Raw genomic sequence first — 11,565 nt, 5'->3', positions numbered from 1 at the left:
AGGAACCAAATGTTAGAGCCAGGATTAGAGCCCAGCTTGGCGAAAGCCACTCTCTCTCCTTCCCATACCTCACACTATCTCTTGCTTATCACTTCTACCCGACATTCTCTTTTCCAGCTAGTCCTTGAGATTGTCCTGTTATGCCTTTGTTTCTTAGCAGACATTTGATTTTTCTACTAGACCATGAGTGTGAGTGTGTGTGTGTGTATCTCATGTAATCTTTGCCTCCTGAGACAAATCACCAGTCAAACCATCCTGAGGTTAATTACCAGGTTTCCCCCATAGGAGATTATTTATAAATGTTTCTTGAATTAGATTTTTAAACTAACTTCTTCCTTACCCTGAAGGATAGTGGGAGGCTGTCCCTGTGTCTATCCAGTGGAAACTCTAGATATACAGAAGTGAGAAAGCAAGGTGTCTGGGGGAGAGGGTCTCTGAAGCTGTACCAATCAGCCTGATACAAGACAAAAAGGAGGGTACTGGGCTAGAAAGAGTTGGTGGGAACAATGGAAGCCTCAGAGACAGCCAGCCAGAAAGGAGCTGGTGGGAGGGGGGGTTGACAGCTCTCAGGCTGAGTGAAGGAAGATGTAGGGGAGAGGAGATCAGGCTCCTGGATTTGCTCTCTATGGCTGTGCCACATTAGCCCCATGCCCCAAGCCCAGACACATACATGGTCCTCAGGAGTCACAAAGTCACATACCCCTTTATTGTTCCTCCTAAGGAGTAGGGGCACCAAAACATCTTCAATATCTTTATTAGAATGTCCCTGTAAGAGGGACCCATGGGCTCAGTCCCTCAACCCTGGTATCTCCCAGGGATCCCTATGGCTCTCATTTGGAATCCTCAGAAGGGACACAATCCAAGTCTGTGCTGATCCTCTGGGCACTGTCCACCACCCTGTATTTCTCACGCTCTCCCCAACAGCCCCCAGGGAAGGGAGAGGGAGTCACAGGGAAAGTAGGGAAACCTACATAGGCAGGGGCCCAAGACATTTCCAGAGAAGGGCTAGATAATGGACAAGCAGTAGTTCTCTTCCTCTCTTTTCCCTTCAGTCTCTTTTCATTAGGAATACTGCTGAGTAAACTTGGCATAAAATTGGCTCAGTTTCTCTAGAAGGATCTTCAGCTTCTCCAAAGAGGGGAGAATGGTCATCCTGGGGGTAGAAGGGAAACAGAAAAGGTCAGTGGTTAGCATCTCCCCTCAGTGCTTTGGAAGGAGCCCTTCAATCAGTGGCCTGAAGCTCTCCATGGAACCTCCCACCCTCTACCTGAAGTGGTAGGTGCCATCTTTCTGGCCAAAGCCACTGCCAGGCACAACGCAGATACCAGTCTCCTCCAGAAGGTGTATGCAGAAGAACATGTCAGCAGGCTGGCCCAGCTCCTGGGCAGCAACAGAAAGAGGAGACACAAGCATGAGCATACAGACACACACACTCTCTCTCTCTCTCTCTCTCACACACACACACACACACAGAGAGAAGCATCAGGGATCAAGCCCCTTTAGTCCAGCCTACCCTAGCCCCTCATAGCCCAGCCCCACTCCCCATACCAAGGAAGTATTGCTTCACACCTTTGCACGCTGCAATGCTTTGGGGGGTAGCTGGATGCGGGGGAAAGAGTACATAGCCCCTTGCACTGGGTTACAGTGGATGCCAGGTTGCTTGTTTAAAATCTTCTCTGTGAGCAGAGCCTTCTCTGCCAAGTCTGACAGGACAGCCTTCTTCTCCTGGGGTTGAAAGAAGAGTCAGGGCTTGGCCAGTATGCTGGCCACCTCACACCCCATAACTTCAGGGGAGCAGTCTGATGAAATGGACAGCTGCCTAGATCCCTACGACACTGCTGAAATTCTCCGAGGTCACCAATGACCTAATTGTCAGATCCAATAGAGATTTCTCCATCCTCATCCTCTCTGCAGTTTTAGACACTGTGGCTGATGGAATACCTTCTTCTTCCTCCTCCTGGGGCAGAGGCAGCATACATTGTTCCTAGGTTCCTCTACCTTTCTGCCCATTCCTTCTCTGTCTCCACTGGCTCCTTAAGCTCCTTCTGGCCCCAGTGTGGGTCTGCCTCTGGCCCCTTTCCACTTCTATTTACACTTTCTCCCTTGACAATCCCCTTCAGCCTTATGTCTTCCCTACTCTAATGTAAACTCGTTGCCAGTAGAGACTGCTCCATCCTTTGTACCTGTAGAGCAGATGTATGATATTTGCTCAGTTACTGACATCCCAACTTTGTAGATGACTCCCAAGTTTCTCTCTGTCTTCTGAGGATGTCAAAGAATCACATCCCCAAGCACAGAGCAGACACCTCTTGGGGGTATCACTGGCACCTCAAATCTAGCATGTCTGCCAGCCAATTATGGGAATTTCCCCCTAACCAAGCTGCCTCCTCTTTCTGACTTCACTGTCTCTCCAGGGCACTGGGCTTCTGTGTTTGGGAACCTGTTCTCTGGCCCTCCTCCTCCTCCCTAGCCTCTCCTTTCCTGTTACCAGGTCCAGTTGTTTTCATCTCCTCAACATCTCTCATCTATTTCTTCCTCACTACTCCCACTACCATCATGCAAGTATGTGCCCCCACTGTCACCTGCTTTCCCTAGTGGCTCTTCTCCCCTCTCCTCTCCCATTTGTCTGGCATTCAAGGCCCTCCATGACCTGACACCCTAACTTTCCCAACATTCCTCACTCCTCTCCCTGCACTGTATGCTATAGCCACCTACTGGATTGCTCTCTACAACCTGAGAATGGACTGTGCTCTCTGGAATCCATGCCTTTGCCCATACTCTTCCTTGTGCCTGGGACACCCTCTCTTGCACTCTTTCTATGCTGAATTCTTTCCTCAGTTTTTCCAATGTGCTTCCAGAGTATTCCTCCTTGGATGCTTCATTAGAATAGGGGTCTCCCTGTGTTCTTGGTAGCCATGCCATGGGTCTTACTCCTAGTCATCCATTAAGCCCAAATCCTAGAGCACCACCTCCAACCAGGTGCCCTGGCTTGGTTACAACCTTCCCTGTCTGGCCTCACAAAGCACCTCGTTTGCTCATCTCATGTGCTTATTCTCTCATCAGACTGTGAGCTCCATGACGACAAGACTCATGGTGGATCCAAACCAGGTCTGATCTTCCTTGGCACCCAGTACCCCTAGTGCTCTGTTTTTGCTGGAGTGGATTTGGAGTCCCAGCTCTCCAATTTTTCAGGTGTGTGACTTTAGGCAAGTCCATACCCTTTTCTGGGCTTTAGTTTCCTCCCCTCCAAAATTAAGGGGTTGGACCAGATGATGTCAGAGGTCACTTCCAGCTCTAAATCTAGGACCCTGTCTGTGATCCCTGGTACCACTTACCATTGGAACCATTACTGAAAGGAAGGCTCCCCAGCCTGGAGAGTGCCCCATCCCATCCCACCATCTCCCTTGGCCCTGGTCCTACTCACCTGTTGAAACTGCTCATAAGAGGGGTCCCCAGGTTGAGGGGGATTCGTCACTATGTCCATGAGTATTTGCCCTGGTACTGGTGGGCATAGCCGAACTGAGAGCAACTTTAACATCTGCTGCTTTACTGCAGGGTCCATATTCACTACTTCTGTGTAGCCCCCCCGGAACCCACACCTGGGAAGAGTGTCAGAGGATCAGAAGAACTAAGGAACTGGGGAAGGGCTCCCAGAGGGACTTATGGTCTTGGGCATGTCTGAGCAGTGCAGAAGGATGGTTGGGGCTTATTATCTGGGAATAATGGTTTGTTATTAATTGGAGAGGGTGATTCCCCTATCTCCCTAGCTTGGAGGGATAGGGAGGATCCTTGTGTCTGCCTGGCCAAGAAGGGAGAACAGTCCTTATGTCTTACTCGCCCATGTAGCCTTTAGAGCAGGAGTGGAAGGAAGCAAGCTCTAGCTGCTGGGCATAGGGTGGGCCCATCTCCATCAGCACCTTCTTGAATGAGTGGAACTGGGATCCCTCAGCATATATATTGTCCTGGTAAACCTGAGGGTCCAGGTAGGAGGAAGGTCACATTCACATTCAAAGACACCCCTGAGGCCTCCCCTCACCCAGTTCTAACAACCCCCCAGCAGGGCCCCTGCCTAGACACCTCATCAGCCATCAGGAAGAGATGCTCCTCATAGGCAAATCGGATGACAGCTTCAATGTTCTCACGGCTCAGGACCTGCCCTGGGTTTTAGGTTAGGGGGTACAAAAGGGGACAGAGAAGGTCACAGGACGTCACAGGGGACCAGTGGGTGATAGAGGGGGATTGCAGGTTGTGCTGTAGCTAAGGCTAGGGTGGGGCAAGAGATGAGATGCGTGGGCAGATTCCCAACCCAAGACTTGGGGAGGGTGATGCCCAAGGGAACCTGGGCCTAAGGATGGGATAGACAATAGGGCCAGACTGGCAGGGGGTGGGTGAGGCAAGGATGAGGGTAATCTACCTGTGGGGTTGCCAGGATTGATGACACAAAGGACCCGAGGCTGGCAGTGAGCTTTGGCCTGATTGAGCGCCCCTTGCAACTCAGCCACATCTAGTCCCCAGTGATGCTCCTCATTCAAGTAGTAGTTGATTTGGACAGCATCAAATTCAGCCAGGGTGGCTGAATATAATGGGTACTGGGGAATGGGAATCATGACCCCTGTCCTGTTCTTCCCTTTGCCTGACACCAACAGACTCAGCACTGCCTGGAGAAGAGAGATAAAAGCTGAGTCAGGGGTCAGGGGACAGGAATTCCCTCTTACCAATACCCTTTACCTACTCCCCCTGACTGTCATTGGATTTCTGAGGCCATGGACCCATTGGCCCTAATCAAGAATCTTTACCCACCCCTCCCCCTCCCCCTTTTCTTGCCAACTGGGCATAGGCTGTGCCAGGCTCAGTTACAATGGGGGCCTCTGTGCCCATGGCTGCTAGGGGAAGGGCTGAGCAGGGGGTGGACTGGGGAGAGGTCTAAGGAAATCAGATGGGGGGAAGGGAAGCGACAAAGAAAGAGGGAGGTGTACCATGATGGCACTGCTGGCCCCTGTGGACAGGAAGATGTTCTCAGGGTCAGAAGCAATGTTCCCATCCCGATGTTCAATGTACCTTGCCACATCTTCTCGGATCATCTGGATGCCAGCACTGGCACTGTAAGACCCTAAGCCAGGGTGGGGATGGGGAGTTAAGATGGGCATGAGTCAGAAAGAAGGGTCATGGAAAGAAAGAAGACTATGGGCAAGGCCACACTCCCCTTTAGATTAGAGGGTCCCTGAGGGTGGGACCCTGTCTCCCCATCAGAAGCACAGTCTTAGATTCAAAGCTGCAAGGGGCCTCAGAAGTCATCCCATCTCAGCCCCTCATTTTATAGCTAAGGAAACTCAGGCCCGGAGAGGGGAAGTGATATGTCCAAGGTCACACAGGTAGGAACCAGCAGAGCTAAGATTCAAAACCAGGTTTCTCTGCTATAAATCCAGGGACAAGCTGCTTGACAGGACAAGAGAGGAAGTGTAGGAACAGGCAGGGTAAGGACTCACCTGTGCTGTGGCCCTCGCAGGCCTGCAAGATCCTCCTTGCCCTTTTCTTGGCATCTTCCGGGAAGGATGGGCTGCCCAGGAGATCTGGGTACTGGCAGAGGGCCAAGACCTGACAGTTGTGTGAGAGAAGGGAAGGGCACAAAGTGAGGACCCATGGGGGTCCCTCAGGGAGAGAAGGAACAGGTAGTGAACTGGATTGGAGGGGGGTGGGGCAAGGCCTCACCTGGCGCATAAAAGTGATTGGCTTCTGACCCATAGCCTGGGCATCTCCTATATTGGCCCGGATAATCTCTGTGAAGGGCTTCTTCACACCCTGGAGAGAGCGAGAGCATGAGAGCACTCCTTCTACCCCTCATTCTTCTCCCTTACCAGCTGTCTGGGCTCCCAAAACCAAATAACCCTGAGGGGGAGGGGGCTGGCCTCTCCCAGTGCCTGTCCCATTCTGCCTAGACAAGCTATAGGGCCCCTGGCAAGGGGTGGGAGAGCACAGGATGAATTCCATACTCACTCAGCCTCTCCCCTACAGCCCCACAGTGGTACTGAGGGAGGTGAGGGTGGGGGTAAAGGGACTACAGAAGGCAATGGGCAGGAGGATCTGAGAGGTACCCATCCCAACTGAAACCCCACAATTGAGAAGGGTATTGAGACAGTTTGAGTCCATCTTCTCTTCCTGCCCACAGTCTGGAACTGCCCGGAGAGAGAGCCCTGGCCTTGTAGGGGATGAGACACCTGGGGCAATGCTGGCTGAACCCTCTTTAACCTTATATTATACCCTATTACTCAAGTGCCTTATATTCCTTGGGTAATCTCAATTACAGAAAGAAAAATCTCAAGCATGGGAACATGGAGGCCCTGACCCTGGGCACGTACAAAGTTTGGCTTGGAGGCTATGTAGCTGTGGAACAGGTAAAATGACATCCTTAGCATGGGGGCGGGGGGCACGGTGTCCCTGGGGACAGAGAACCTTAAGAAGTAGGTACGGCCAGGGCTGAGAGAAGTTGGATTGGGAAGGACCAAGTACATAGTAGGTGCTTCACCAATCCACTCGGGGCAGGAGGGAATTAGGTGGAAGGAAGGAAGGAAGGAAGGTGATAAGGTCACTGGGAGACTTAGTGTTCACCCCAGGGAGAGATTACAGGTTTGGACTGAGCAAGTGTCTCCGTAGGAGTTGAAGGGGTAAGAGGAACCCAGGACAGTACCTGCTGAAGCTCTCTCTCCAGTTCCATAGCCCGAAGCAAGATGGGCCCTCGAACAGCATACTCGACGTTTTTCACAAATGGGTTTATGGTGTCCAAGGTCAGCACCTTGTCCCGAATCCCATTCACTACTTGTTGCTTGATGTTCTTGTTTGCCATGGTCCTACATGGGGGGAAAGTGTGAAGCCTACTCAGAATTCCTCACCCCATGCTAGCATCCCATACAGCATGCCGCCCCCCTCCCCATGACAGGATAAGGCAGCTGGGCTGTGGGAGGGTTCAAGAGAGAGGGAGGGAGGGATAGAAGAAGAGGGCCGAAGGGGGGAGGGCAGGAAAGGGGTGCAGGAGCGGGGAGAAGAAGAGGAGGAAGGGGCACAAGGACACCACATAAGGGCATTGGGGAGGCAGGAAAAGCAGGAAGGAGTGTATAGGAGAAATAGGGAAAGGAGGAAAAATGGGGGTTAAGGCCCAAGAAGGGGGAGCAGATAGGGAAGGAGGGGGTTAGAGAGGGAGATAAGTGAGGTGAAGAAAGGAGGAATAAGTCAGGGGCTAGGAAAGAGGAGATGTCGGAAAGAAGGGTTAGGAAAAGAGAGGGGGTAAAGAAAGGGAAGGGAATAAAGTGGGGAAGAGAAGAGGGAAAGGGTAAGAGGGAGGATGGGGGCGGTGAGACATTTGGGAAGGGAAAAGAAAGGTGGTGAGGGAAGGAAGTGGACCCAGAGGATCAGGCAAAAGAACTGGGGGAGGAGTGGGAGGGTGGGAAACCTGTGCTGGGGGAACCCAGTCCTCTCTCCCGCTCGGAGCCTTGAGATCCCGGATTGTCCCACAGAGAATGGAGTAAGTCAGAAATGAGCTGAGGCCCCAGGCCCCCTGCCCCGCCCCAGCAGCCCTGGCATAGCTCTGCCCCTGGAAGGGTAGGGGAGGGAGGGAAGGTAGAGGCGGGGCTTAGGGAAGGACTCCTGTCACTGCCAGGAGCAGGGAGACAGTCACATAGCTAAGGCGAGGAGAGAGAGTGACCCAGACAGCCACAGGAGAGACAGAGAGATAGAAGGGGAAGAGAGGGGTGAAGGAGGTGAGGGAACAAACAAACAGCCCAGATTTGGGGACTAGGAAGTCCCAGAGGGTGTCCAGAGAGAGAATGTATATGATCTGATCTGATATTTCCCTGAGAACATGGTCTGTTACCCCATCAGGGTACGGGCGAGGTTCAGCCCCTTCATCTTTGTGTCTGATCAGGCCTCTGTCTCCCTGGCAACTGGGCAGGGCCCCAGGAATCCTGGTTGAGGGGGGGAGGGGGGGAAACTCTGATGCCATCATTCTATACCTAGTCTACTGACATGAGCACCTGGGGGGGAACCCTCTTCCAACCTCCCAGACTCTGCTCCCTTTCTCCCCCCACCCCCATGCAGGTCTGGAGGTAGTGGTAATTCAGAGCCCTTACCCCAAGGCCAGAGGAGCTGTGCTGGTCCTGTCCTTGGGAAAAGTCCCTGGAAGGCTCCCGTAAGGGGAGTTCCCTGTTTCCCTAAATGTTTAGTTTCTGGACTTTGATCAAAGGGCACAGAGACTTCTCAGATACCAAGGACAGAAAAGGTGATCTGCTCAGCAGGAATGGCAGTCTGAGTAACCAGTGGGCCTGCAAGGAGTCACCTGGCCAGGGCATGGATCTGAAGGTGTCTTTCTACCCCACCTGCCCAAAGTTCTTACTCCCTGGGAGGTGGAAGTGGGAACGTCCCCAGAGACAGTGTAGTAGGAAGGACTAGGAAGAAAAACACAGGGCAAGATGGGAGCTAGGCAGAACATGAGTGGAATGGGAACTTTGTCCCATGGATGCCAACATGGGAGGGTGGAGGGGTGAGGAAAGGGAGTTCTTTCCTCTCCACAACCACCACCACTGATGTTCTGGGGGTCTGGTGGGCCTCTATTAACACAATTACATCCTCACTGGAACTGTCCTCTGCACTTCCTGCCCCAAATGAATGGGGTTTCAGGTAATCACAGCTTTGGGTCCAGAGACAGAGGAACTAGGTTGGTGGATAAAGGGGCAGAGATGCAGACAAGGGCAGGCACATATAGCTCAAAAGATATGCTAGGATGGGGGACACAGGGTCAGGGAAAGGAGGACGGACAGAACCAGAGAAGAGATCAGGATCATGGACTCAGGAGAATACAGACAGGGAAAGAGAAGAGGGCAGAAACAGGGATGAGAATAAATCCAAGGGAAAGGATGGGCACAGGGGAAAAGAACCATAAGGGTGGTCAGGAAGAGAAATAATAGGGATTTACTGAGCCTCTGCAGAGTGGGATCTCCAGCCTTAGGCTAAGTGCTGAATTAGGGAGCATAGGGACTGGGCTAGAATGGGGCAGGAAAGACAGAGGGCAGGTGTCCCAGCAAGGGCTCAGATCCGGCCCCAAGAGGACACCTTAGGTGTGTTGTTCCTTGGCAACATCCTTAGTTCCCCAATCTTCTAGGCTCTTGATTGGCAGGAGAAGTTGGAAAGGAGCTACTGATAGGCTGTCAGGGCCCCACCTCCTCCTCCTCTCTCTAATCTGCCAGACGGTAACTCCTCCAGGCTTCTTGGGCACCAAGGAGTTTGGGGGAGAGGGGAAAAGAACGCAGGGTAAAACCACACTTTCTAGAGGGATTAATCTGGGAGAGGGAAGGTGTCTGAAGGACATGGATGTCACTGTAGCCGTCCTGTAGCCCCAGACCTAGAGGGTAACCCACTCGGAGGTCATGAACCTGGAGCTATAGATCAGGAGGATGTGGGGGTTCATTCTGTTCCCAGTCCTGAGGGACTCTTGTGAACTTCCAACCCACTGTTAACACACCTGTCTGGGCTGTGATCACAGTCCAGCCCTCTCCCCTATCCCACACTCACCTTGTGGGTAATGTCCAGGTTTCCTAGGTCCTCTCTTGGAGTTCCCTATCCCTAGCAGGAAGGGAGACGGTCAGAGGGCCCCACCAGTGGGCAGGAGGAGGAGTTAGGAGTCCCTTATCCGCATCTAGCCCCACCCCTCCCTTTCTCTTCCTTCAGGGGCCACCTGTAAGTAGCCCAGCCCAGCCTCAGGCAGCTCCAACCAAGTTTTGCTCTGCTTCCAGATAATCGCATATAGCCGAGGCCAGCTGTGCTTGACATTTTCTCAGCCCTAAGGCTGACCACTACTCTGCCCTACCTAGAGTTACCTTTGCCCATCCCCCCAAATCCTGCTCTGTGCCAACTAACAGTTAGCCCAGGGCACCAGAGCTGGCTTTGAATCTGCCCTTGCTTGAAGGCTGAAAGTGCATCTTTCCTCTCAGAGGTCTCACCTCTTGGAATAGAGTGGGCAGCAGGCTTCTCTCTACTCAGCCCTTCTCTCTCCCAGTGTACAAGGTTAATATGGGCTTGGACCCTGGGTGGGGCCAGATCACTCCCTCCTCCAATGACCTTTTCAGCAGCAGCTGCACCATCCCACACTAAATTTAACCCCAGCCCGCCTATCTGGCCCTCCCTCCCCACCACCCAAGCCCAATCACGGGTTCCCTGTGCTATACCCTTTATGTGTTTGTCCCTCTGCCTCCCTGCCCCCCTGAAGAAGGGGAAATCAGGAAAAGAGTTAAGGTAGACGGGCAGAGGTCACAGGTATATGCAGACAAAAGACAGGGAACCTAATCTAGGCCAGGTCCAATGCAAAATGGGTAAGGAGATGACAACAGGGCAAATGTACTCCTTAGAGCTAAGGGATGAATGTGACCTACCTGAAGACCTCCTGGACCCACAGGGTCATGGTCTGAACTAGATTAAGAAGATGAAGAGGAGAGACAGAACTAGAACATATTCAGAGCGCTTAGACAAAGATCAGTCAAGAGTGTTTTCCTATATAAGGCTGCGGCCTTGCCTTGGTAATGCTGGGTCCTTATCCTGGACCCCAAGGTGCCTTCATCCTGATATATATTGGCCCCTAGCCAGCTTCTTGAGGGGGGAGGAAGGAAGGAAGGGCCTGGGTTATGCCAACTTCTGCTCCAAATGGCAGCTCAAGAGGAAGCTGGCAGCCCTCTCCTCGCTCCCCCCTTCCCTCCCCCCACGAGGCCCTTGTCCTAGGCAAGAGGCCAGGGTCTAGGTGAGATCCACCCTCTGTGGAAGGAGGCCAGGGCACTGGGTTATTTCCTTCTTCCCACTGAGGCCCTGACCAGGTAGTCTTGCTCCTGGTTCATCCAGCTTCCAGGCCAAGAAATCTCTTCTCCCCACTTTTCCCTTCAATCTAGCTGGACTTCTCTTGGCTCCAGCTGTATCTACCATGTCCTTGACTAACCCATACTTGCTTCAAAGGGGAGAAGGGTTAAAAGAGCCCAGGCTGGGTGCCATAGGAGGGAAGACAAGAGAGGAAGCACGGCCAGATATTCAGATATTTAACTCAGCAAGGCCTTATTCTCAAACAGGGTCTGGGTTGGCATACCCCCTCCCCCTCACATACCTGTTAAAGAAATGATTATTTTTTTTTACCATATTAATTACCACTAAAGTTAGGATTAGGCTTTTTCTCTTTATTTCTTCATTCAGGGACCAGCCCCTGTAGGTCAGTCAGTCTCTGAAGGACAAAGCTGATAGTTGAGATTGGCCTAATCCTCCCAGTACATGCTCCATGATCTTGGGCAGGACTCCACCCAACTAGGAGATCGTATTTCTGCTTAGAATGTAAACAGAATCTAATCTAGGTGAGTTCCAGCCCCAAAGCATTTAGCACCACTCTACTGGAGTTTAGGGTAACCCAGCTCATGAAGGAGAAAACCAACCACAGTGGTCTGGGTAGAGATGGATTCCTTGGTGCAGGAGGAGTGGAAGACTTTTATCCCACCTCCTTATTAACTGTTCTTCAATCAGAGTTGATTTTCACCTGTCAGGGTAACC

At 52.2% G+C, this 11,565-nt stretch overlaps 1 protein-coding gene across 2 annotated transcripts; it reads right to left on the bottom strand.

Annotated features, from left to right (window-relative positions):
- Positions 1–684: 684 nt before the first annotated feature.
- Positions 685–10,071, bottom strand: GPT (glutamic--pyruvic transaminase). Of its 2 annotated transcripts, XM_036751019.1 has the most exons (13): positions 9,987–10,058; positions 9,559–9,609; positions 6,686–6,845; positions 5,710–5,799; positions 5,487–5,595; positions 4,977–5,110; positions 4,415–4,658; positions 4,078–4,157; positions 3,835–3,971; positions 3,425–3,599; positions 1,570–1,725; positions 1,268–1,380; positions 685–1,153 (listed from the first exon to the last, which is right to left on the bottom strand). In XM_036751019.1, the coding sequence occupies exons 3-13, from the start codon at positions 6,839–6,841 to the stop codon at positions 1,063–1,065; spliced, it is 1,485 nt and encodes a 494-aa protein (XP_036606914.1). In that variant the 5' UTR covers positions 6,842–6,845; positions 9,559–9,609; positions 9,987–10,058; the 3' UTR covers positions 685–1,062. The 2 variants fall into 2 exon arrangements, with proteins under 2 accessions (XP_036606914.1, XP_036606923.1); XM_036751028.1 differs by lacking the exon at positions 9,559–9,609 and having other exon boundaries at positions 9,987–10,071.
- Positions 10,072–11,565: the final 1,494 nt, after the last annotated feature.

This window comes from Trichosurus vulpecula, chromosome 1 (assembly GCF_011100635.1).
Source record: "Trichosurus vulpecula isolate mTriVul1 chromosome 1, mTriVul1.pri, whole genome shotgun sequence".
Classification (NCBI taxonomy): domain Eukaryota; kingdom Metazoa; phylum Chordata; class Mammalia; order Diprotodontia; family Phalangeridae; genus Trichosurus; species Trichosurus vulpecula.
The sequence above is the reverse complement of the archived record's forward strand: the minus strand, read 5'-3'. Positions and strand labels throughout refer to the sequence as shown.